The sequence below is a fragment of the Alosa pseudoharengus genome, unplaced genomic scaffold (genome assembly GCF_046254945.1).
Source record: "Alosa pseudoharengus isolate Yale_2024_CS ecotype anadromous, Long Island Sound unplaced genomic scaffold, YU_APseudo_1.1 YU_APseudo_1.1_scf_3, whole genome shotgun sequence".
Taxonomy (NCBI): Eukaryota; Metazoa; Chordata; class Actinopteri; order Clupeiformes; family Clupeidae; genus Alosa; species Alosa pseudoharengus.
The window spans coordinates 29,600,043-29,627,254 of NW_027468718.1; the positions used below are offsets into that span (position 1 = coordinate 29,600,043).

The 27,212-nt window shown below is 41.3% G+C and overlaps 2 protein-coding genes across 2 annotated transcripts; one reads left to right on the forward strand and one right to left on the reverse strand.

Annotated features, from left to right (window-relative positions):
* Nucleotides 1–3,383: 3,383 nt before the first annotated feature.
* On the reverse strand, nt 3,384–7,693 carry dhrs9 (dehydrogenase/reductase (SDR family) member 9). Its single transcript, XM_076263932.1, has 5 exons — nt 7,608–7,693; nt 6,524–6,841; nt 4,620–4,878; nt 4,350–4,513; nt 3,384–4,228 (listed from the first exon to the last, which is right to left on the reverse strand). Exons 2-5 carry the CDS (start codon nt 6,837–6,839, stop codon nt 3,987–3,989), a joined length of 981 nt encoding a protein of 326 aa, XP_076120047.1. The 5' UTR covers nt 6,840–6,841; nt 7,608–7,693; the 3' UTR covers nt 3,384–3,986.
* A 5,500-nt stretch (nt 7,694–13,193) lies between these two features.
* abcb11a (ATP-binding cassette, sub-family B (MDR/TAP), member 11a) lies at nt 13,194–22,562 on the forward strand. The gene is made up of 24 exons (XM_076263922.1): nt 13,194–13,402; nt 13,501–13,585; nt 13,726–13,859; nt 14,078–14,249; nt 14,521–14,645; nt 14,779–14,953; nt 15,120–15,233; nt 15,366–15,476; nt 15,566–15,691; nt 15,805–16,008; nt 16,172–16,342; nt 16,558–16,782; nt 16,894–16,928; nt 17,200–17,254; nt 17,337–17,561; nt 17,764–17,868; nt 18,050–18,211; nt 18,423–18,626; nt 19,141–19,382; nt 19,517–19,673; nt 20,197–20,394; nt 20,789–20,995; nt 21,205–21,351; nt 22,359–22,562. Exons 1-24 carry the CDS (start codon nt 13,212–13,214, stop codon nt 22,557–22,559), a joined length of 3,771 nt encoding a protein of 1,256 aa, XP_076120037.1. The 5' UTR covers nt 13,194–13,211; the 3' UTR covers nt 22,560–22,562.
* Nucleotides 22,563–27,212: the final 4,650 nt, after the last annotated feature.

Sequence of the window (27,212 nt, forward strand, 5' to 3'; positions counted from 1 at the left end):
GTAATGACAGAAACAACGAGTAAGTAGCTATAGGAATGTTTTAAGGACATTAAACTTCTAGGCTAGGCCTAGGCTAAACTTACTCTTCATGTCATGTCGACATTGTAGCCTAGCCTCGTTTGCTGAAACATAATCCTCAAAACATTACATAGGCTAGGCCTACTGGTTAACGTAGGCCAAAATTCACTGGGTAGGCAGGGTACAGTAAACAAAATGACTCATCCTCACCTGATCATAACTAGGGAGAGCGTGTTCTACTTCGGTCACCTGTAGAAATAGGTCAGGTCAAATGTGAGTTCAGAGATTATGGTGATACGGAAATTGTCAAGCACACACAGGCCTACGTAAAGGAAATGAAATTCAATAGGAGGAACTAGTCACCAAAATACATTTTACAAAATGCTGTTTTCACCTTGTGAAATTCCACTCATCATGTGACCTTCGTCATTTAGAATAGCCTAGGGCTACAAATATTTTGTGCTGTCAGATTCCTCAATGGCAATGCCTAGCCTGTAGAAAAGGCTGAGACTGATTTGTATCAGGGTCACCTAGTTCTCACCTTTTTTGAAGCTGGAAAGGAAATGGCATTACTCTGGTTTGTATTCAAACAGTCTCTGTTTCTCTGTCTCATCTCTATGCCTTGACATTTAAAATGTTTTCAGCCTTTTCCCTTAAATAAATAGTAACCTATACATAAACCTTTGGACTCATACAATTGATGTAGGCCCAGATTCACATTTTGTTAGTGTGTGAAATGTATAAATGTTCTTCACACATTTTGTAAATATAGAGATATTCTTTAACTGTGGATTTAATAGCCTGGGTGAACCCAGACAAACCTTGAATTTGCTCTACAGGCCCGTCTGGAAAGGGGCCCATTGACGCCTGTTTCCAACGTCCTGTTTTATGACTTCCACAGGTGTAACCAGCCAGGGGCGCCGCTAGGGTTGTATTCCATAGTACACACTATGTGCGGCCCAGGGTGCCTTACCCCAACCCGCGAAAAAAGGAAAATAAACCAATGAGCCTATGTCGCGAATTTCGCAATTTGTGTTAGAGAAAAAAACAGCTAATACCCTAGTAACCTACTGTACTAGCAATAAGGATTTGCTTGCAACACACTAAATACCTTGCACTGCTGCTTGGTTGTCCCAAACTTTTAAATGATCCATACCGTAATTTCCCAACTATTAGACGAGGTTTATACAATTGCAAAATTTCTTCAACTATGAGGTTAATACAGAGGGGCAGTTAATATGTAAGGGATAATGTATATAACGCTGGTCATTATCGGGAAATAGGTCCCGACAGGGCGAACCGGACCCCGACGCGCAGCGGAGGGGTCTTTTTCCGTCCTGAAGGGACCTAATTCCCGATAATGACCGGCGTTCTATACATTATCCTGCTTATTACACGGCTACTTGCCAAAACGACACAATAAACTCCCCACGGTATGACTCTTTAGCCTACATAGCCTAGGCTATAGCCTATTTGTTACCGTTTCATCATGGCTTTTGCTGAGAAACAAATAGTTCGCAACAACACACGCTGAACTTGAATCAAACATTCTTTAGAACCGTCTCAACCGTCTGCTTTCACTTTTGAATGAAGTTCCAGTCCTTGCGTAGTGATATGAAAGACGTGAATTAGAAGCACAAAACCCATTTTCCTTGACAGCGGTCTGTTATACTTAGCAACGGTCTGTTATCGAGAAATAGCAGACCACCGAACGTTGGGAAGGCCCATTCAAGTGAATGGAGCATTCTGCAGCATTATGAAGAGCCGTGTAATAAGATATTAATATGGGTTGGAAGACAGTGCAGCAAGCATATGTTTCTTGGAAACAAAGGTTTTAAATGCAGTCGTTTACTCAATTCCAAAGAAAATACACGTTCCTGGGTATTTGGTGATTCGGAAACGGACTTCAATGGGCTCGTTTCCAGACCAACCTGCAGAGTGAATTCAAATTTGCTAATAGGTTCGTGTGGGTTCACCCAGGCTACAGATTTGAGGGAGCCCTGTAAAACAAGATATTGTTTTACTCCACCACCAGATGACATGTGCTGTTTAACTCTTCATAGTGGAAATTAAATCCTAATGCTTACTTTCATGCATAATGTACAGCCAGAAAAAGCATTTCAGAGAGAATCGACAATTCTGACTGTGTAGAGTTAAATTAACTGACCTACCTTAGTCCTCACATGAAATTATTTTAGAATATATTAATGTTTAGTATTCCACTGAACTCACCATGATTGCAAGCACAAGCAGCTCAGCGTTTCATATGTTTTTTCTCCTAAGTCCTTCTCATATATTCTTCTTATAGACCTAAGACGCCACTGTGGACTGAACGCAGTTACTTCTGACTTGTTCTCTGGTCCTCTGTGCTATGTTGAGCCAAAGATTTGGTGACGGGGCTGAGTTGCAGCGGCGAAGTGTCAAAGGTCTGAATATAGGCACACAGGTAAACATGTCTGTGACCATTGTGTAATGATCTTCATGAACCCTGTACACGGACAATGTGGCCCGTCAGAAATCTCTGCACAACTGAGTTATGGACTTCCGCTGTTACACAGGACAGTTCTCCACAAATTGAAAACAATTAACTGGCAATTTGATAAACAGGGTTCCCATGGGTCATGGAATTTCTGAAATATCATGGAAATTTGGAAAGTCTATTCCAGAGATGGAATATCAGGGAATTTTGTTGTAGCAGTTTAAAATGTACTTGCCAAAATACATTAATACAAATGTATTTCCATTCAGAATTGGTGTATATCTGGTTATTAGCACTCACTGCTTGCTTGAGTAGCTCAACATTGTTTATTCAATGCACATTTATTCATCTCCTGCTCTAAAAAAAGTAAAAGATTCTTGAATGCTACGTGGCTGCTCTGAAATCATTGGTCGGTATATTGTACCATTCATTATATCGTAAGTCATGGAAATTCAGTTTTTTTGTCAGGGAAAATTCATGGAATTTTACATTTGACTTAAGAGTGGGAACCCTGGATAAAAGAATGGCACATGTGCTTTAAAGGTGAAGGCACATAAGTACTGTGCACAGCGCTTCAACCCCAGAGACATACTGTATGGGTAATTTAATTTCACTACCAGGGCAAGTGCCTGAGATGTGTAGTATGCCTGCATATGTAGTATGTATGCATAGCTGTAGTATGTACTGTATGTGTGCCAGAAAATACATGACAATAATTGTAAGTATTATAAGTTTAGCCTTCAACAGATGTGTATTAAAACAAATAATGATATTTCAAGGTTTAATTTTGACCCTTTTGAAACATACTGCTTACTCTGAATGTGAAACCACCTACGATTGATTGGAGATGTCCATATACAAAAGGTCTTTGTTGTGTGATCAGAAATGCATATAACATGTCAAGAATGTTTTATTCTTATATGAAAAAAGACAAGTGAAATATCAATATTATAACAAATATTTTTGTACTATGCAGGTGGTAACAACAAAGTTAAACGAAATATTGACCCGATAGACTCATCAGAATGGTATTTTACATGTGACCAGCACCCCACATCATTCCCCAATTCAGTTTTACTGTCACAATCACAACAGGATCACAACATAACAACTGCTCATTGTTTTCTGCAGTCACAGTGTGTAGCCATTTACTGTGAAATACAACTCTTACAACTCTCTCACTTTCAATGTAACATGTGCATAGTTTTAGAGTGCAATTTCTAATATTCTAACAAATTTGCCTCCATGCCTAATTAATATTAATATTCACAACACTAGTAACCTTAGAAATAGTACATTAGTACTTCAGTCTTTTCTGGTCTCAGTTATTCATTAGGCATGGCATGGTATTTGTTACAGTACAGCCTGCCATTCTTAACTGGAACTTACAGATAAAATGGCAGCTTTACAAGACACAATAAGCAACTAAAACATTCACAGTGCATTGTTAGTTTATCAGAAAACACAGTTATATAACTAGTTTTCTGGTCTAAGCATGGTTGTGTTGTGTGGCATAGGCAGCTTTAGGCTTCACCGCATCCTTAGCTAGTAGGAGGTCTGCGAAGCAGGTTGGCATATAGGAGAGTGGCAGCCAGAATAACTTGGCATCCCAGCCGGGCGAGTAGCGGGTTCGGGGATGCACGGCTGTCACAGCGTGCTCCATACTGCTCACCACTTTCATCAGGTCACTGTCCAGCATCTTCATAAACCTGGACTCCAACGCTACACCCACTAGCCAGGGAAGAAAGAGGTCATTTGTCCACAATAGCTAAGCTTTTAGATAATAATAGCAGTTTAACCCCCACGTTAATAACATTATCAACTGTGTATATGTAAATGAATTAAGGGTTACCTCTATCCATGTAATCACTTCCATAGTCATCCTTAACATCTTGGGGTAATCGACCCCATAACATATGCAGGTTCTGTTTTATCATACTTGAGTCAGTCACATTTGTTTTGAAAAACCCAGGTTCAATACACAACACTTTCACTCCAAAAGGGGCCATATTTCTCCTGTGGATCAAACAAAAACAGTAAGTACAATCTACAGTTACTCTCACATTGTTGTGACTAGCAAATAGATTAGCATTCAAGCCACTAAAAAATAAACAAATTTTACCTAAGGCTGTCATTGAAGGCCTCCACTCCATACTTTGACAAACAGTATGGACCACCGAATGGACTGATCCTGCCAAAGACACTGGCCACGTTGACCACGCGACCTTTGGCCTTCTTGATGAGAGGTAGAACGCTGAGGGTCACAGAGATGACACCATACAGGTTGACTTCTAGCATGGGTCGGAAGTCCTCGACAGTGAGCCAGTCACAGGGGGCAGAGGGAAGAGATATTCCCGCATTGTTCACCACAGCCCACAGACCTGTCAACAGCCAACAAGTTTGGTTTGGGTTGGACATGATAATACAGGTCATAAAATTCCTATCAGTTTATGTCAATAGCTACACATCTTGTTGAAGGGAGAGTTACAGTTCAATCTGAAGGATAAGAACAGTGGTGGCAACAGGCAGCCTTTTCAACCTATACCTGTACATGTCTGATTATGCTAATAGAGAGACCAACCAAAAAGTGTCAATTCAATAATTTTCAAACGCTCTACATGCTGTGTATAGAGTGTAGTAGATCATAATATTTTCATAAGGTACTTCACACCATCACTAGATACACACGGCACACCTGGTATTTGACTATTTGGCTTCCTCCCAATAAACTTGCCCAGACCAGTATCGACTTTTTAAAATGTGTGATCAATAGCTGATGTGCAAACAATAAACCATACAACATAACCATACATCATAATAAGATGATTATCATTTGTTTGTAATGCTGATGACTTTCTGCAACATTGCACATTCAACATTTCATTGTCACATTTAAACCTCAAGACAGGATTAGATGTAGCGTTATAATGTAATATAATATGGGTAATTTCATGATCAGGGTAAGTGCTTGAGATTATCGGCATACTGTATATGTTTGTGTACTTCAAATAAATGCGATTATGTTGGATAACTGCCAAGACAATAAACTCTATGCACGACTCAATTTTGGATATCTTTATACTGGCATATCAACTTCCTGTTTACATTGCAAAACAAAACATTGGCAAATATGGCTTTTTTTTATAATCATTGTTTTCAGGACCTTGTCTCACGGTAATGTAGACCAACTTTGTGAAAATGTTCTGTGCCGCTCCCTCCAGCAAATGGGAAAGGGGTTACACATTTTCTTCATCATAATCAAGCAACTTATGTTACTGAACTGGTTAGATAACTTTAGCTATGTTGTTCAACTAGCAATACTACTATTGCGAGATTCTACAACCATGCACATTGACTTGTGGCAGTCACAAATGTAATTGTAAATCAGGTGTCTAGGCCAAGTATAGTTGCGTATACAAGGAATTTGGTCTCTGCATTTATCATTTATCTGTGAATTAGTGAACACACAGTGAGGTGAAGCACACACTAACCTGGAGCAGTGAGCTACCAGCTACAGCGCCGCTCGGGGAGCGGTGAGGGGTTAGGTGCCTTGCTCAAGGGCACTTCAGCCGTGGATGTGGACATGGGAGAGCAGAGTTCAACCACTTCCCCCACCCACATGTTTCCTACTGGTCCGGGATCGAACCGGCAACCCTTCGGTTACAAGCCCAAAGCCCTAACCAGTAGGCCCCGGCTGCCCTCGTACAAATGTGCCACATGTACGAGGGATCCGTAAAGGCCTTCCTTCATGTTACATGTTGCATGCATTACCTGCATTACAACATTGTGTTGAAACATCTGCACTCTTGAAACATCTTGATAAGGCTTAGTCTTCCTGTTTATTCAGAGTACCTCCTTGCATCAACTGGGTTCTAGAACAATCTCATCTGAGCACAACAATACTCTCCACTCGCCCAATTTCAGAAAAGAATAGGGATAGCATTTAGAGGTCTACTGAGATCTTTCTTCTAGAAATACTTTATCAAGATAAACTGAGCATGCAGCTTCATGCATTCAAAAACGAACCTCTCTCTCCAACCTGGGCTTTTATGCTGGCTGCTACTTTGCTGATGCTGTCGGCATTTCTAACATCCAGGGCCAAGGTTGTCAGTCTATCTGAAGTTGCTTTCTTCAGTTCATCCTCTCCTTTCTCGGTGTAGCAGCCTGCAATAACTCTGAAGCCCAGTTGGTCTAGATGCTTTGCTAGGAGGTTCCCAAAGCCAGTGTCACAGCCAGTAATGTAGATATACTTCATTGATGGATCAGGCACTCTTTTCCTTTCCCTGAACCAGCGGATAAGAAACAGCAATGACACCAGGACAGGAATACTATAGAAAAACATTTCTGAAAAGGAAATGAGAGGATCACCTGTAAGCATGTGCAATTGAGTAAGCATTCAGAACTAAATAAAAACTTAGTTCACTGTAAAGGATTTGTTAATGCCGTGAAGGGTAGGCCTAAACGGTCAGAAGGTCAAAGTCCGTGGTGAGCCATTACACAAAATGTCGGCCTTCTTGGCTTAAGTTGTAAACTATTAACCGTATCGGTTTAGTGTTGAATAAAATAGTTGTCATCACTTGATTAGCCTACTGTCAATACAATCAGCACCAGGAAGAAAATATCAAGAACGTATCTGACAAAGTAATTTTCGAAACGTTTGTAACTAAAGTCATACAATGGATTTTTGATTCTCATGGTTACCCTACTCCAACTTCAATTTAATTCGGACATGAGCACAGTAGGCTCCAAAAGAATAAACACTACCGTCCATCCCTGACAGGTTGGCTCGTTGTATCAAATAGCCAAACTTTAAGAAATCGACACATCGACCGTCACAGTGGAAACAAGCAAACAATCAATGACGACCGCCTTGTTACTCTACATGCATGCAGCCTAGTCAATACTGTAACTTGTAGCACCAATGTAGCAAAGTCACAAACATTTTGTTATTTGTTTGTCAGTAGGCTAACTTGTTTGAATGTTCTTTTTAGCAGATAAATGCACCATTTAGGTTTGGCGTATTAGTTCATTAATGCTATTATCACTGACATGCATAATACTAGAGTTAGCCTATTTGGTTTCTATTATTTAAAATAAGGCGCTCACCTACCTGAATCACGTAGACCTACTGTATAGGCAAACAATCTTTTTGACGCCTGCCTGCCTGCCTATATGATGTCTTCACTGTGAAGCGAGTGAACTGAGCCTTCCGGTTGAGCCCACTACACTATGCAAGCAATGCAAGTGCGCCATCTCGCGATTAATAGGTCTATATGGCTAAAGGCGTTATCACATGATACTCATGGCTACTCAGGATTGATCACACCAAACAACAAACAGTGTTTTGAAGATTTTGTATACCATGCGAAAGATTTGTCCTTTGAAAAAACAGCTTATTCAGAGATGCATGATGTATCATTTCACAATCTCCACCATCAAAATGTTTAGGCCAAAGGCAAGGCAAGTTTATTTAGATTATATAGTGCAATTCATGGGCCCACATAGTGGTAATTCAATGTGCTTCTGCTTTACATCAATAAAATGCAGTCCATACAGTGCTATAAAAGAGCAATGGCTAAAATTAAAAAAACTAATTGTTTAAAAAGTAAAATACATTAAATAGAATAATTAATTAACACAGGGTGGAATAATTAAAAGACAGATATAAAATGTGTGACTCAGTGATCCTTCAGTTAGCAGAAAGCATCTGACAACAGTTTGGCCTTAAGTCTAGATTTGAAAATGGCTACAGCTGCAGGGGCTTGATGTCATCTGAAAGTTGTGTCCAGGGCTGAACTGTGTAGCAGCTAAAAGTTGCTTCACAATGTTTAGTTCTAACAGCGGGTTATACCAACACCAAAGTGTTTCTCCTGAGACCTGAGAGGTCTGGAAGGAGAGTACTGCTGAAGTATGTCTATAGGTAATTAGGTCCCATTACATTTAGGGATTTATAAACAAGCAGTAGTGGAGTAAATTAAATTCTGTTTTTCATATTTTAGATATCACATTAAATTGCCATGCTAACATTTGGCTAAACCAGATGTATTTTAACTTTCTTGGCTCCATTTAAGTGACTATGACTAGATTGTCCTGTATTTTACAACCAGTCATGAGTAGGAGGCTTTGTCTGAAGTGGTCTGAGGTGATACTTAATAGCTGATAATAATGATGGTAAAAGTTCACATCTCTCTGCAAGTTACTGACTGAGCGGCCAATGACCTGCCAATACTATTTCTGACTGGACTCACAATCATAGGTGTGGTTGTTGTTTTATGTTAAACACACAATTAGACGAAGCTATAAAATACTACAAAGTCCCAAAAATATTTTCTGACACATACAGTAGACTATTAATATTTAGCTAGCGCGCACACACACACAGACACACACACACTCACACACACACATGCTCACAAGCACACACCACCACCAGAGATCAGATGGCCTCAACCAAACCCCCAAAAATGGATTACCTAATTTTCAATCAGTTCCTTGCATGTAAATATGTTCATAAAAAGTGTGCCTCTGATAAGAAATGTACCAGACTAATGGCCTCTCGGTCATTGTACTTCTTTTACAGCACATCATTGATAATTTCTAAGATGTTGTAAATGTCATGATGATGTAAATTTCACATAAGGCTAAGTTAAAATGAGTCAACATTTTCCCATGGTCTCTACCCTGCTTTTTGTAAGTCTAAGCTAAACCTCGTAGCAGAAAAGCAAAAACAACTTCAAGAAAATAGTTTATGTTTATGGTATTTGTCACATGCTTTTGTCCCAACATGACTTGAGGTAGGCCTATGTATAAATACAGAATATTAGTAGTTTCAAATAAACTAAAAAAACCTTCATTAAGCATAATAATAATAATAATAATAATAATAGTAATAATAACAGCAATATCAAAAATTATATCAATATAAAATTTCAAAAATGAAAATAATGACTTTTCATTTTAAAGCCATAAATATACAAACCATATATCTGTAACAGAATCAATTAAGTGCAAGGAGTCTTTAAACATTTTTTGAGAACATTAGCTAACTCATTCCACCAACAAGCAATCACTGAAGAAAAGAGTCTTGACTGTGACCTCTTAGCGTTAATGGATGGTCGACACAGCAGACGCTCATCAGAGGAACACAGTGGGCGACGGGACGTAGAGCTGGATCGTGGAATTGAAATAGCAGATTCGGTGTCCTTTTGGCCAGAGTGAGGGATTTGTACTTAATTCTGACTGCTATAGGAAGCCAATGCAGAGTAACTAAACAGCAAAGTTAGTTATGTCATCTTTGGCTGATTCAAGACAAGATGGTCTGCTGCATTTTGAATCATCTGTAATGGTCTCACTCACTACACAAACAGATAGGCCAGTTGAGCTAACAATGCATTGCAATTATCCAGTTTGGAAAGAACTATGGCCTGCACAAGAATTTGTGAGGCATAATGTGTCAGATTAGGTCTGATTTTGAAAAACTAGTTCTCTCATGTTTATTCGCTTGCTTAAAGAATGACAACAAAAGGCTTTTTCTCTCTGTGGTTTAGTCTACGTCACTGGAAACACCAAAGCAGTAATAATGGAGCAACACTTCAGGGTGCCATGTATGTTTCTTCCCTTGAATACAGTGTAGGCCTGGTGCATTTGAATACTTCTTCCCTTGAATACAGTGTAGGCCTGGTGCATTTGAATACTTCTCCCCTTGAATACAGTGTAGGCCTGGTGCATTTGAATACTTCTCCCCTTGAATACAGTGTAGGCCTGGTGCATTTGAATACTTATTAATGAAAACAACATCAACCTGATTGTAGTTATTATTATCAGTGATAATCAGCGATATACAGAACATTTGATTACTGTTCAAACAGAGTGTCAGGATACAGCATATATGGAGCATCCCATGTATTTACTGTTTAGATAAATCAGTATTCACAGGTGAATCATCACAAAATCATTACAACTATTTCATTCAAAGTTTAAAAAAATCCATAAAGTCTTAGTTTGTTATGTTTAGTTTTTCTAAGCTTTGAGAGGAATAATCCAGTCAGTCCAGTGAAAATATATGGCAGGGCCTTCAGTTTATTCATTTAGGACAGTCCTTTTCTGATGAGTAAATTGATTTCAACGTGATAACATCAGCCTCATTTTATACATCTAATCTGGTTAGACTCATAACACATATCACATGGTTACATTCTACATTAATTTGACATAAACCACCCCTAGTTGGTGGAGCCCGTCCACTGCTGCTCCAGGGAGCGTACCTTCACCTTCACCGCTTTTACACTGAACAAGGCCAAGGCGTAACATTGACTCTTATCAGCCTAATAGAAGGGGAGATAGTGGAGGGAGTGCACAGGTCCAGAGATTGGAGTTTCCTGTGGACGAGCTGCGCTGTCACTGATACTGACCAAACACCTGAAGGAAGCCCACAGGCGAACGACTTAAACAGGTAAAGTTGGTGCTTCTATCTGAATGTTTATTAATTTGTAAACATGCATGTGTGTATTTATAGCCTTTTACAGTTGGAGAATAATTGCTGTTATCATTTATTTCATGAAATTTATTTGAGACAAGATTGCATAATGGATTGTATAAGCACATGATAGTTGCCAAGTGGTAGACGGTCTTTCATGAACATGGTTAACAGTATATATAACAGTTTATAACAGTATTTGAGAAACTACCAGAATTGATATTATGATATATTCTTAAATCTGACCTGTGCACATGCAATTACACTTTACTGTCTAACTATTCAATAGACTGCAATTCCACTATAGTGTCATTGTGAAGGTTTTTTTCTTGATGTGAAGAATTAGAATATTCAAATAGTTTAACTGATGTTTTTGATGTATACACACCACTGAAGTCTAATCAATTTTGCCATCAGATTACAAGATTGCAGCTCAACAAGTAATGTTGTACATGGTCCAATGGTTCAAACTGTTATTGTTCTATAGTTCAAACTCCCAGCTCATTGTTTGAACAAAAATGTGTGGTTCCAGTTCTGTCACATTTCTCTAGTGTAGTTCCATATTGAAGAACAATGTATGTTGAACCCAAATTGAAGCTGGAATATCTGGAGAGACTGGTTTACCTCATTTGACTTCTAGTAACAGCATGGCCTTCGCAGTAGCACAGGCTAATCATAGTTTAAGTGTAAAAATTATACATGATAGATTTTTTAACTAACTTCTGAGGACAAATTATACATGATAGATTTTTAAACTAACTTCTGAGGACAAATTATACATGATAGATTTTTAAACTAACTTCTGAGGACAAATTTTACTTTTCATCTAGGTTTGATTGATTGTAGTCAATACTTAACAATACGTAACCATTTACATTGTGTCCAGCCTTTATACAAACAATTGAAAGGTGCAGTTATCTTATACAATTTGAATTCTATTTCATCTGTGAATGGCTGAACCCACAAGATATCCTGATACAATACAAACTGAATATTTATCTGAATGCAACTCTTTTTCATTTTAATATCTATAATAATTATCCTATTATTAGGTTAACTATTAACCTCCATATTAAAATATTATTTAAAAGGCATACCAGGAAAAAGTCTGTCTTGTCATACAACTTCAAATGTAGATGGCTGTAGTTGCTACATTTTTGTGACTTTGCCTGGAATTATGTTCTACGGTCAGATGAAATTGAGCTTTTTGCCAACAAACACTCAAGGTGGGTTTGGTGTACATAGAGCGATGACTACGCTAGAAAGAACCGTATGCCTATGCGTACATGTATGCGTATGATGGTGGTGGTGGTGGTGGGGGTGTGAAGTTGTGGGGCTGTTTTCCTGGCCTTGGTGACCTCATTAGGGATGGTAGCATGAGCTCAATGACATACCTGGGATATCTGAAATGCCTGGAAAAAAGTGAGCACTGAGCGTGGGTCATGATTGGACCATCCAGCAGGTCATGCAGGTCATGTTGAACCAAAACATATAAACACAAATAATGCAAAACTCAAATAGTCTCAAAATTGTCCCAAGTCTTCTGAATTGACATGATATATGCAAAACTGGCTTGTCACTTGATTTGATTGTTTTTTTTTTGTTGCTGTTTTTACTTTCATTCACAGGCTTCATAATGGGGTATGTACAGTTCATTATTTTTCATGTTAAACATACAGTATGTTGAACCTGTGAATATAGAATGAATGGTGTCACCCAAGACCAACTACAGTGCTTCATTTTTTATTTCCAGGAAAGAGAAGGAGAAGAAAGAGGAGAAAGTTTTAGGAGTCGGATTTTTTCAACTGGTAAAAATCTTTTTTTTTTTTTTTTTAACACATATGCACCCTGACATATACAAATGACTTCTGCTAACTGTGGGATTTGTGGCTGTATGGGATTTGATTTGATGCTGATATGCTATGCCAAACTTTACTTGTACAATCAACAATTCCAAATCGTTAAAACTCTAGGATGATGTTAAGCGTTTTTAAAACAACAAGATTGTTTGTACTGTGGTATTCAGGCTTGCATCTTCAGATGCTTCATAATCACACTACAGGCCTACCACATGATTCCAGTGAGTCTAAAGTGCTATATAAATAAAGATTATTATTATTATTATTATTATAAATCCAGTGATGTCTCTTGTAGTTCCGGTTTGCCACCTGGCAGGACACCCTGATGATGGTGGTGGGGGGTGTGTGTGCGCTGATCCACGGCGCTGCTTCGCCCCTCATGTTGCTGGTCTATGGCATGATGACAGACACGTTTGTTTCCTACGAGCTGGAGATGCAGGTGCTGAGAGACCCCAACAAGACTTGCATCAACAACACCATCTCCTGGGTCAATGGGTCTATATATCAGACAACTGAGAACACTACTGTTCTCTGTGGGTATGTAATATGTCTTACTATCAGATGTGGGTTGTGTCTTTGGATGTGATGAGACATTGCTGACCATATTTTTAGGTCACATCATTTTAAGTTTGGAATGCCAGTTAACCAATTACGTTGTTTTTACACAGGGTGGACATTGAATCTAACATGACACTTTTTGCATATTACTTTGTTGGTATTGGAGTGGGCGTCCTTATTGTCAGTTATTTTCAAGTAAGTAACCAAACAACGACTCCATTGCTGTGATGACTGACTCTGCTAAAGACATTTATGGTCAATAATATCCTTGTACATTCTGGAATAACAAGTCTTTGTTGAGGGTAGATCATCCACCCATTAACCTTTCATTGCAGATTGCCCTCTGGGTTTCTGCAGCCGCAAGACAGATTCAAAGAATAAGGAAGACTTATTTCCGTAAAATCATGCGGATGGAAATCGGTTGGTTTGACTGCAATTCTGTAGGAGAATTAAACACAAGGATATCTGAGTAAGTTCTACAGAACTCTCAGTCAGTGTGGTTGGGTTAACTGATTATGTGTACATTTTGATACATGGGTACATTTTGTAGTCTTGCAATTATGTAGAAACGCCTAGTAATATCTTGACATGCATTCAATCATGCTAATTCTATCTGTCTGGATTGTTTTTGTATTGCTCACAATATGTTCAAAACTTTTAAATCTTTTCTTTTTTCCTGTGTTCCAGTGACATAAATAAAATCAACAATGCCATTGCAGACCAGGTGTCCATCTTTATTGAGAGGATCTCTACCTTCATCTTTGGCTTCACCGTGGGTTTCATCGGTGGTTGGAAGCTGACACTTGTGGTCCTTTCAGTGAGTCCACTCGTTGGCCTGGGAGCTGGACTAATGGCCATGGTAAGATTAAGAAATACTTACAGTGAATTTTATTTTGTGTGGCTAGACTCAACAGTGACACAACCACTCACCCAGACCAGTAGATGTAGTATTTAGCAATTATGCTCAGAAGTGACTCAAGATGAAATGAGAAATCATTGCCCCAGGGGCAGGCTCTGCACAATTTACTCACAGTTCATGTTGAAACTGCTGAAAGCAGTTGGCCCCATTATGATTTCAACAGCTTGAGTTGATGGGTATCTGCATGTTTTGATTGTGTTTTGATATGAAGGCTGTAGCTCGGCTAACAGGCAGGGAGCTGAAAGCCTACGCCAAAGCTGGAGCTGTGGCAGACGAGGTGCTCTATTCCATACGGACCGTTGCAGCCTTCGGAGGGGAGGAGAAGGAAGCTGAGAGGTGCTGTGCAAAGCTACACTAAACTATCTGTGTTCAAGTACTGGCATACGGAAACATTCCTGTCTGAACATGAAGTGTTGGGCCAGCATGGCTTTTGACCTCAAAGCATCATGGATAGCATCTGTTTTCTCAGGTATGACCAGAACCTTGAGGAGGCGCAAACGTGGGGGGTGAAGAAGGGTACCATCATCGGTGTGTTCCAGGGTTACCTCTGGTGCATAATCTTCCTCTGCTATGCCCTGGCCTTCTGGTACGGCTCCAAGTTAGTCATTGACACCAAAGAACTATCACCTGGTGATCTCATCCAGGTGTGTTGAAAACACTGTGTTTTTGTACCTTTTGGGCATTTTTGTTGAGCAACTTTAAAATCCGCTGTACGTGTGCAGCGGCAGACAGTGACGCTCACGTACTGCATGGTTGGTCGGAATGCGTCATATGCCCAGTATAATGCAAACTTATCTCATGTCTCCACAGGTGTTCTTTGGCATCCTCATGGCTGCTATGAATCTGGGTCTGGCATCGCCGTGCCTGGAGGCTTTTGCATCAGGGCGGGCTGCAGCCAAAAACATATTTAACACCATCGACAGGGTGAGAGCTGCAGTCGCAGAAACACACCCTGCGGGATGTTTTTGTCAGTGCTGTCAGGAAATCAATAAGCCCTTGTAAATAATTAATCACCATCCTTCACAATGGCACCCAACCTCTCCCCTTTCTCCTCAGGAGCCAGAGATCGATTGTCTCTCGGAGGAAGGGCACAAATTAGAGCGGGTTAAAGGAGACATCGAATTCCACAACGTTGACTTCAACTACCCCTCGCGGCCAGACGTGAAGGTGCGTTTGGTTTGTTTTTAAATGACTTCCCTTACAAGTTGCCCTTTTTAAAAGTGTGTTTAAAGCAATCCTGCTTTTCTGTTATTTAGATCCTAAATGACTTGAGCATGGTGATAAAAGCAGGGGAGACCACAGCTTTTGTCGGCCCCAGTGGTTCAGGAAAAAGCACCACAGTCCAGCTCATTCAGAGATTTTACAACCCCCTGAAAGGAATGGTAATGCCCTCAGAACATGGTATTAATATCTACTCTGTTGTAGATATCTGTTGCATCAATTCTGAATTAGGCATTTGGCTAAAGGAAGTGCCCTTGGTTCATGTCCACCTTAGTTGACCCTGGATGGCCATGATATCAGGACTCTGAACATCCAGTGGCTGCGGTCTCTGATTGGCATTGTAGAGCAGGAGCCTGTGCTCTTTGCCACCACCATCACGGATAACATTCGCTACGGAAGGCCTGGGGTCACCATGGAGGACATAATCCAGGCCACCAAACAGGCCAATGCATATAACTTCATCATGGAGCTCCCTCAGGTACATAACCAGTGCTGAATCAAACCTTACCTCAGACGGACACAAAATACTGAAATAGAAGATATATTGGAGCATAATGATGGCAGAATCCATATTGAAATACATGCTGTTAAGGTAGCACATGTAGTTAATAAATGGCCATATTTTGTTCATGCGGATTTAGAAATTTGAGACTCTGGTGGGCGAGGGTGGTGGACAGATGAGTGGAGGTCAGAAGCAGAGGATTGCCATCGCTAGAGCTCTGGTCAGGAACCCCCGCATCCTGCTCCTGGACATGGCCACTTCTGCCCTGGACAATGAGAGTGAAGCTGTGGTCCAAGAGGCTCTGGACAAGGTGAGTTTAGGGTAATATTAGCATTCCCATATGTTCAATTGCGGCTGCACCTGACCCACCATTATATCTGGGACATCTCCCACGCAAACAAAATGTACAATGGCCAAAAGAATTATTGAAATATTTCAATCATTCATATTTCAATGATTGAACTCCTGTGTTCTAGTGCACTTTGATCTGTGCCAACAATGCACTCTCCTGAATGTTGCTTTCAGGCCCGCATGGGTAGAACCACCATCACCATTGCCCATCGGCTCTCCACCATCAGAAACGCTGACGTGATCGTCGGCTTTGAGCACGGGCGAGCCGTGGAGCGAGGCGTTCATGCCGACCTCATGGAGAGGAAGGGTGTGTACTTCACCCTGGTCACCCTGCAGAACCAGGGACAGGAGCCGGTCACAGTGAGGAACCGTGAGTTAGAACATCAGCACAGACACTGGGCTTAGAACAGAGGGTAGGTTTCATCTGTATGTTTTTTCTTGTCTTAAGGTAATGAATTTGTGATTTCAGCAACTGAAAGTGAGGGAACAGAGGTAGCTCTTGGGAGGGAGAGGACCCTTAGTAGAGGAAGCCATACCAGTTCAAGGTAATGCATTGTGCCTAATAAACAGTGAACAGTGAACAGAATTCTTGCTATAAAATCCCGATTTCACTAGAATATGTCATGACATAAAGATACACTAGCATAAACTGTATCGACATCACAAGTTTGGTTTATATTATATTATACAGTAAGTAGTTTGCTTCTTAAACTTCTGAAGGGGTCTTATGAAGGAACTAAATAGCTTTACTTTTGACAACTAAATGTGCATGAAGCGGTGATTTAATGTAGTACGTCCTGGCCTTGCCTTTTGAAGGAGATCTCTGCGCTTGCGATCACGGTCTCAGCGGTCAGAAGACTATATCCCTGATGCCATATCTGGTCAACTCCGGATTGACAAAGACAGAGACAACCCTGACATCCCCGAGGTAAACTAAGCCTCTCTGTTTTCAGTCACACAGTGTTACTCATGAGTCCAGTGTGAGGCTTCATATTCATCTGAATCTGCAGACAGATGAGAACACTGACCCAAAGCAACATGTTGAGCCGGCACCGATAACTCGCATCCTGAGGTACAACCGTTCGGAGTGGCCCTACCTGCTGATGGGTTCTCTCGGAGCGGGCATCAACGGCTCAGTCAACCCCATCTATGCTCTTCTCTTCAGCCAGGTCCTAGGGGTGAGACATGATGTGGTGTTTCATTACAACCAAGTATAATAGAAATTGACTCGTTGATTTGAATTGATTCATTGAAAATATGAGTAGTTCTATATCCTGTGATTCAGTTTCCCCTAAGCAACTGTTTGTGTCTGTGGCAACACTTTTTAATGTTCATGGTGTTCCAACATCTTGTATCTTGTCTTGTCCTGTTGATGTGAAGACGTTTGGCATCACTGACCTGGATGAACAGAGAAAGCAGATTCATGGAATATGTGTGCTGTTTGTAATTGTGGCAGTGACAAGTTTCATCTCACAGTTTTTACAGGTGAGTTTCCAGCTATCAATGTAAATACCGGTATATGCATTCAATGTAAATATATATTAAGAACCACCATTTTGCTGAGGTGTGCTAAACTAAGACACCCTCAAGTCCTCAGTTGCCCACTGCCAGTGCACTTGAACCATTTAGAGGTTGCTTATGTGTGGTCCTGTGGTCTGTGGGGAAGGGTTACTCCTTTGCCAAGTCTGGAGAGCTGCTGACGCGCAGGCTGAGGAAGATGGGCTTCCAAGCCATCCTGAGGCAGGACATTGGCTGGTTTGATGACCGGAGGAACAGCCCCGGGGCGCTGACCACTAGACTGGCCACTGACGCCTCCATGGTGCAAGGGGTAAGTGGCCGTGCTCAGACAGTGAGCCATGAAAGGTGGCTGTGGCGTATTCAATGTGTCAGACCATTTGGGTCATTGAGTCATTTTGTCCATGTGGATTTTTGGTATCAAGTGACTCAACTTTTGTTTACTTATGAGGAGATTTGACTATACGGTTAAGGATTTGACTATTTCTCCAGCTCCTCTGACCTGTCTGGTCTTGTCCATGCAGGCGACAGGGTCACAGATCGGCATGATCGTGAACTCGCTCACCAACATCGGCGCGTCCATCATCATTGCCTTCTACTTCAGCTGGAAGCTGAGCCTGGTGGTCATCTGTTTCCTGCCTTTCATCGGCCTGTCTGGACTTTTCCAGGCCAAGATGCTCACTGGCTTTGCCAACGAAGACAAGAAGGCCATGGAGGATGCAGGACAGGTGTGTTTACAGTATCAAGTGGTTTTGCATTTAGTTTTAAAGATGCAGTCTGCTATTGCCATCCACTTTGGGTCAAATTCATTGTACTGCTCTTTCATGGACGCCTCACTGTCCGTTCAATGTGTGCTGTTTAGAAAACTCTGGTGTATGCACACAGTACCAGCTCCGTAAATGCACAACAAACATAGTGGCTTGTACTGACCCATAAACCAATGAGCCAGCCAATCAACACATAGCTTCAGGAGTTCAATTTAATAGACTATAGAGTTCAAATATCAACAACCCTTTGCCATAATATTTACCTTTAAGAATGTGAGCATGACAACATCCTACCTTTTATTTGCCTGTTTTTTTTTTTTTTTGCAACTAACCTTGACCACGATTCATCAGTCCAACCTGGAGATGTTTGCTCTATATGAAAGATACTGCCCCTTGTGAAGCTCCTGCTTATCCATTATCCATTATCCTCCATTCATATTTGCTGCAGATGGTGAATGAATCTGTGTCCTTGCAGGTGTCCAGTGAGGCGATGGCCAACATCAGGACCATCGCAGGCCTGGCCAAAGAGGGTCAGTTTGTGGAGCTGTATGAGCAGCAGCTGGAGGCCCCGTACACGTCGGCCAAGAAGAAGGCCCACGTGTACGGTGTGTGCTTCGCCTTTTCCCAGTGTGTGATCTTCATGGCTTACGCAGCCTCCTTCAGATATGGTGGCTACCTGGTCAGCCAGGAAGGGCTTCATTACATGATGGTGTTCAGGTTCGTTTATTTGAAAAGATACTGATGTCATGCATTTGACTGTGCTCAGTTTCAACACTGAAAACCCTGAAACCTATGCGGACACAATATGTGTGTATGTGTGTGCGTGTGTGTGTGTGTGTGTGTGTGTTTAGAGTCGTTGCAGCAGTTGTGACCTGTGGAACTGCATTGGGGAAGGCGTCGTCTTTCACCCCAGACTATGCCAAAGCAAAGATTGCCGCAGCCCAGCTCTTCACCCTCTTTGACAGAGTCCCAAAGATCATCGCGAACCCAGCAGAGGGACAGACTTGGGTGAGAGAGAAAGGCAACATAGACAACATCCCCCCCCTTGCCCCAGCCGTGGTGCAACTGGCTGGGGCACCTGCACCGTACGCCGGCGACCCGGGTTCAATTCCCGCCCCGTGGTCCTTTCCGGATCCCACCCCGACTCTCACTCCCACTCACTTCGCAGGGACACATTCCAACATATAAGATACCTGACAAACATTCTCTTTTTTAAAAAACATATTTTTGGGGACTTTTGCCTTTATTTACATAGGACAGTGAAGGGAGACAGGAAGTAAGTGGGAGAGAGAGATGGGGTGGGATCAGGAAATGACCGCAGGTCGGATTTGAACCTGGGTCCCCATGGGCACTTGAAACCGTACATGGTGCTGCTGTAGCATGTTGCGCCACAGCGCCCCTCCCTGGATGAACATTCTCAAAGAAGCAGGATTATGAAAGGACCCCCCCCCCCCCCACCTACAAAATAAATGACATAAAGTATAACAAGTTTAAGATATAAGTCCATAATCCACCCTTCTCTACATGGCAGGATAATTTCAAAGGAAAAGTGGAGTTTGTGGACTGCAGGTTTACGTACCCGAGCCGGCCGGACGTCCAGGTGCTGAGGGGGCTGGAGGTGTCGGTCAAGCCCGGCGAGACGCTGGCCTTCGTGGGCAGCAGCGGCTGTGGGAAGAGCACCAGCGTGCAGCTGCTGCAGAGATTCTACGACCCTGATGAGGGAAAAGTGGTACGACATGAACTCCCTTTGTCTCATGTGTCAGATAAGCAAATTACATTATTGCTGTGCTACTCATTGTCGTGAGTTTTTCAAACAGTTGTTGGTGCTTTGATCACCTAACACCCTGGGCAGGCATAATATTTACATAGTTTTAAATGGTTCTGCTCCTCTGAAGGCACACCTCAAAGAAAAGCTGTGTTAAGTGGAGCATTAAAAATGACACACCACTACAAAAAAATGACTAAATCAGAGAAATAGTTGTTGTTTCAAAACAAAATGGAAATCCACATTACACTTCTTGTCCTCACCCTGATGAATTGACTTCTCAGTTTGCTCTCTGTGACACATCTGTGCATATACTTTTCACACACAAGTAATCTGCTGGCCATTGTCTTGTGTCCAGCTCATAGATGGGCGGCCGTCGTGTGGGATCTGTGTGCCTTTCCTGAGGGCTCAGATTGGCATCGTGTCCCAGGAGCCCGTTCTGTTCGACTGCAGCGTTGCAGAGAACATCGCCTATGGAGACAACGCGCGTGCCGTCAGCATGGAGGAGATCGTGGACGCGGCCAAAAAGGCTTTCCTCCACGATTATGTGATGACACTGCCAAAAGTGAGTCGCACAGATCATACCGTTATGGATACACTTCACAGATTAGACCTTCAAAGGAGGTTTTGAGTTTTACATGGAATCGTATGATCACGAGACTGACAGCCTCAAGAAAGACACATGCCTTTTAAGAACTTGTCCAGCCAAAGTCATAGTCCTTCAGAGTGTCAGTGTTTTACTGGATGACGGTTATGACTGTGTCCCTCATACAGAAATATGAGACCCAGGTTGGGGCCCAAGGCTCCCAGCTGAGCCGTGGACAGAAACAGCGCATCGCCATCGCCAGAGCCATTGTCAGGAAACCCAAGATCCTGCTGCTGGATGAGGCCACCTCTGCCCTAGACACAGAGAGTGAGAAGGTAGAGTTCAGCATATACTAACATGCGCACACACACACACACACACACACACACACAAATGCACTCACAGGTATGTAAAGACAGGTATGTACAGACAGGTACAGTACTGTATGTACAGACAGGTATGGAAAGATAGGTATGTACAGACAGGTATGTCCGGACAGGTGAATACTTGCTGAGTTGTGCCTGAGCTTCTAAACCAGTGTGTCTGAATATTCCTTAAGGTGAAGTGAGTGGTACCTTTCCAGCAGGGCCTCATAAACTTGAGGCATTTTGCCATCATTCAGCTCAATCTTTCCCCTGTATCTTTATCAAAGACTTATTCTCACATTGCACAATAGTTTCCAAGACATACATTCCGTATTCTCTCTGTTTATGCTTATGCTTATGTCCACTTAGCACAGGGGTGTCAAACTCATATTAGGTAGTGGGCCGGATTTGTTGGAATGAAACCTCGTGGGGGGGCGTCATTGGCATGGTCATTATCAGTTTTCTGCATGGGTATATCAGAGTGTTATTTGATGTTATCACTTATGAGCAAACAAGTACAAATAATGCACTGCTGTCATATTATGTTCTTTCTCTCTTGAAATGCCCTACTTCCATGTTAGTTTTTCTGCTTCTTCCTTTCTGAGGATGGTTTGTAGTGCTAGGTTTAATAAATGTATTTATTCATAGAGATATTCCTTATTACACATTGTTGAATGAAGACAAGTGGATGTGAATATCTTCTTTTCTAATTTTCCCTTCCTACCCAAAACATCTGGGGGGGCGTATGAAACCTGCTGGCGGGCCTGATCTGGCCCCCGGGCGTTATGTTTGACACCCCTGACCTAGCAGATGCTTTCACCCAAAGCAACTTACACCATAGAATAGCAAAATACAAGCCCTATATATGTCCTCTTCCTACTCTAAAATCTCCTCCTCTAACTCCCACATCTCATGAATAGTAAGTACGAGTGCAACTCTTTGCTCTCCTGAAAGGTCTCTTCGTCTTCCTCCCACAGACGGTGCAGGCTGCGCTCGATGTGGCCAGGCGAGGCCGGACCTGCATCGTCATCGCCCACAGGCTGTCCACCATCCAGTCGGCGGACATCATCGCCGTCATGTCCCAGGGGCTGGTCATTGAGAAAGGCACGCACAACGAGCTGATGGCCAAAAAGGCTGCGTACTACAAACTAGTCACCACCGGAGCACCCATCAGCTAAGACACCTGAGGATTGCATTTGTTTTCAAAACTGTATCATTTGCCATCACTGCAATGAGTTTATAAAGCTGCTGTATACTGTATATTTTTTCATTTGGGTAGACTGAAGACATAGTTGAAGTATTTATTAGAATAATGTATTTATATTCTCTGAATCAGATGTGCTTTGTACATTTTATTTTACTCAGTAGTAGTAGTAGTAGTAGTAGTAGTAGTAGTAGTAGTAGTAAATCAGTACTACAGATCATCGGCCTTCTAGTACTTATAAAGGACTTTGCCATATAGATTTAATTACTATTAACTTCACTGTAGGCCTAGACAATAACCTTTGGATCTGAGTTTTACCTCATTTTAGGGTTGTCATCATAGCACCATCTCATCCACTAGAGAGTGCTCTACACAAAGCATGCACTTACATCAGGGGTAATACCTGTGCGAGCAAAAACAGCATGTTTTTGAAAAGTAATGGTTGTTGAATGGATGTTTGCAATGCATAGTTGTCATTTGTGTGATGGTAAAATTGTTTTGTCAAATAATACAAATTTAAAAATTGTTAGTGCAGGGCCTCATAAAAATTCTTTGCTAAACAAAATGAAGACATACTGTTTTTAAAGGCATTATAGCAGAAATGTGTTTGATAAGTCAGGAAACAGATATGTTGTATGTTTATAAAAAGCATGCCACATTGAGAATGTTTTCTTTGTACAGCTGATATTTACATTACAGATTTTCTCAGTCGCTTTGGTGCTTTTCTCAGATCAGAATGAAAATTCTCTACTATTAGTAGAGAACTATTAGTTCAACCTCCACAACATTTAGTCATTTGTGCACATCATAGTAGCAATTTCTCCTTCCTCTGAACAAATTGCAAATGCTTTTGGACATGTATCAGTTGCTTTGTCATGTCAGTCAAAATGAACTATACTTATGGATGCTGAAGTCGTTCCCAATAAAACTAATAGTCTTCATTTCTTTGCTTGAGTCATTACATACAAAATTGGTGAACTAGTTATCAAATTCTAATGCTGTAGAATTGCAAAGAGCATATACAGTAAAAATGTGAAACGTACATATTCAGTGTCTTGTACTCACTTACTCTCCTAACTACAGCAATTTCTAACTATACTGTAGTTTTCAAATGGCTGTACAAGTACTGTATAGTGCTGTCTTGAGCATGTTCAGGCAGTGTCACCGAGTACTGACCCGAGTTCTCCGAGTTCTCTCTGACCCGAGTTCTCACCGAGTTCTGTCACCGAGTTCTTTTTTTGCATGGAAAAACACTGAGAGAATAAACTGCCATAATGAAAACATGACAAAACCATTTACTATCTTGTTCATAAACGATGGTGTGAAGACTTCTCATTTTGATGACACTGGCAGTTTCATTGACATAAATACTTGCTTTTGAGAAATGGACTATCCATTTTGAGCAACTGACATGCTTTTGCAGGTTATCCACTAGGTTTTGCAGTTTGCACTAATTGTTTTGAGAAATGCCCTAACTGCTGTGCAAATGTCAGGCACGTGCAGAGAAGGGGGGCTACAGGGGCTCTAGCACCTGCCCTTTTGCCCCTTTGATGTCCAAGTGCCCTTTTGACAAGACCCGTTTTTTACTTTTTAAAATGTGTAATACTTCCGCTAGTTCCAACGTGAATATTCGCTAAAAATGTCTCATTAATAGTTTGTGAAATTATAAATTTACAAAAATAACTATTTAGTGCTGCAGGAGACGTTTGGGAGCACGGTAAGGTCACTTGGCACTTAGCCTATCTGAACATGCAATAGTATTCAGACATTCAGACATATAACATAGTAACCTAAACATATTCTGTTTAGGTTACTATGTTATAGTAGCTTAGGTTAGTAGACCTAGTTCATAAAACAGAGTAGGCAAACCTTTTCTAAATCGTCATAAGCCGACGACATAGGCTACTGTAGTTGTTTAACTAACCCAACTCCACACGTCGTTCTCTGTTTACAGTAGGCTACATTTCACTCAGTGGCCACACGCACAGCACGTGAATCTGCAAGACACCAGCTTGCTAATGGTGGTAGTTCACTGTGAACATTAAAATTATAGCCAGACTAGGCAATAACATATTTGCTGCCGCTAGGGTGCGTCTAGATTTCTAGGCTATTAAAATTAGCTTTGAATGTAATCAATAAGATGTAGCCTTATAGCCTATGATCTCTGTGTAGACAATAGCCTAATGAAAACTGAAAAGACATGTCTGTGCCCTGGCTACAGTAGGCCTACAGTACTTGCACTCCTATTGAATTTTCAGAACCAAGGAGAAAAATGAGAAAAATGTGTTACAGCTCTGTCTGCTATTTACACTCATTCTTCTTGATACATAATGAATAAATATGAAAATGTATAAAATGTTTATCAGTAAATTAGAGTACTTTGCACATAGCCTGTCCCACCATCATCATTGAAATAGCATAATGCTAGAATTTAAAGGACAAGTTCGGTATTTTACACTTAAAGCCCTGTTTTCAGATAGTTTATGATTAAATAGAATGTTTAAGATTGAAATTTGGACACATGCTGCTGTCCTGAGAATTTTCGGTTTCTGTGGTAGCGCCCCCCCTCCTCCACAACGCTGCATAGGTGCACTGGAACAATCCTTCCTAAAACGCATTAAACTTTCGTTTACAAAGACGTGAAACTCACCGAGTGGTAAGGGGTGTTCGCTGATATGCTCACACAAAAATCGCTGCAAAAGATTCTTTCCAACAGGTGTTTTACCATGCGTTGTAAAACTGTGGAGCTATTTTTCCAAACGCCGTACATTCTTCCGTTGAGAGCTTGAATAATAGACACTCCAGCCCAGTTGGTGGCGATAATGCACCTTACACCGTCTTACAAATTACAAGCAAACCACTGGCATTTCATTGAATACACAGAAGCAGATCGCTGTCTTGAAGTATTTTGCAACAGACAGCTAAAAATGAGGCGATTTTGTGCAGTTCCGAATTGTGGGAAAATTCATAGCAAAAAAAGTTCTTCCTTTCAACGATCCAGAAAGGCTAAAGTTGTGGCTGGAATTTCTGGGGTTGGATGTGAGCACACCTGTTGAGAATCTGCAGAAAACTGATCACCGTGTCTCTGCGGTCTGCATTTTACTGAACTTCGGCGGTTCCCACATTACCTCCTGGGACGACAGAGTTGGAAGAACTTGGGGTAAGGTTGACATTTTATAACGTAACGTTTGTAACAGGCGGAAAATGAACTTATTTGTTATGTCCATAACCTGTCATGTTCACATCATAAGCCTAAACCTAGCCTACATGAATAATTTGGCTACATGATTTTGCACGTTTACTATTTTTTTGGCTGTGGAACTTTCATGATGAAAACGTAATGATTCACGTAGGCCAGGGATTCCCAAACTGTGGTACGCGTACCCCAGGTGGTACGCGAGCTGCTTCTAGGGCAGGGGTATTCAATTAATCTTCAGCGAGGTCCAGTTACGGAAAATTTCCTCAAGCAAAGGTCCGGAGCATCATAATGTTTAACGTGCGTGTTTAGGCTATGTATATGTACAGTATGTATGTATAATATTAGGATGGCTGGATGGAGCCTAGTTGTAGATAGATAGTGTCGTGGAAAAAGTCCACTTCCGAATCCAATTTTCCAATTAACAATTACCACTTGACTATTTAGTAATTTAGCACTCTGGAACAAGGCGTCCGAAGGAGACAATGTAGACAGAAGATTTTCTGAGGACTGTTGATCTTTATTCTCCATATTGCAATGATAGTACAGCCTAACCAAAGTCCAGACCAACCGTCAAAGCAATAGGGAGGAGATGTCATCAGCTGGGGCCCCCGACGAAAATCTGCCTACGGAGGGCTATACACTATATTTTATACCCCTTGGCCCTCGAGAAGTGCCACCCTCTCACGTCATCCCCAAAAACACCTTTCACCAATCAGCATTAAGCAGGATCGCTTACATTGGTGGAAACCATCTTCCCATCATGCATAAAACTATATGCAAACCTGTCTAATGCATAGGAAACATATGTAAACTAGAGGTTTTCTGGTTCTTTCCAGTTTGGGGAAATAGGGCCTTCTTATCTGATTCTCTTCCTAGCTGGACAGGCTCTAAATCATAAGACACAGCGGCCTCCTATTCCCTGTCCTGTCCAGTGCTCACCAGCTGGATAACACCCCCTTCCCTTGACCATGTAAAGAGGAGATGCTCCTCATCCTGGTACCCCCAGTATTTTTCCACTCACCCCACTCCTCTGACAGTTGATCTGGCCTACACAAGATACTATGACCTCACCCTGCTCACAGCACATGCAGTGACATAAAAACTTATGACACTCATGACTACATTCTTCTAAAACATGAAAACCCATGCAATATTATAAACCCTTATGAAACCCATGATTACATCCCTTTAAATCATGAAAATCCACCATAATAGATAGATAGATACTTTATTGATCCCCAAGGGGAAATTCAAGAAATAGAAGAGTGTAAGCCTAGGCCTAATGTTTAATGTGAAATAAAATAAGTAGCCTAAAAGGCAACATTCGAAATGAGGAGAAATAAGGCAAGATAAGAGTAGCCTAATTGGGGAGAAAAACTTGAGTAGCCTTGGCTATTTTTAAGATCTTAACGTGAACTTAAAATAAAA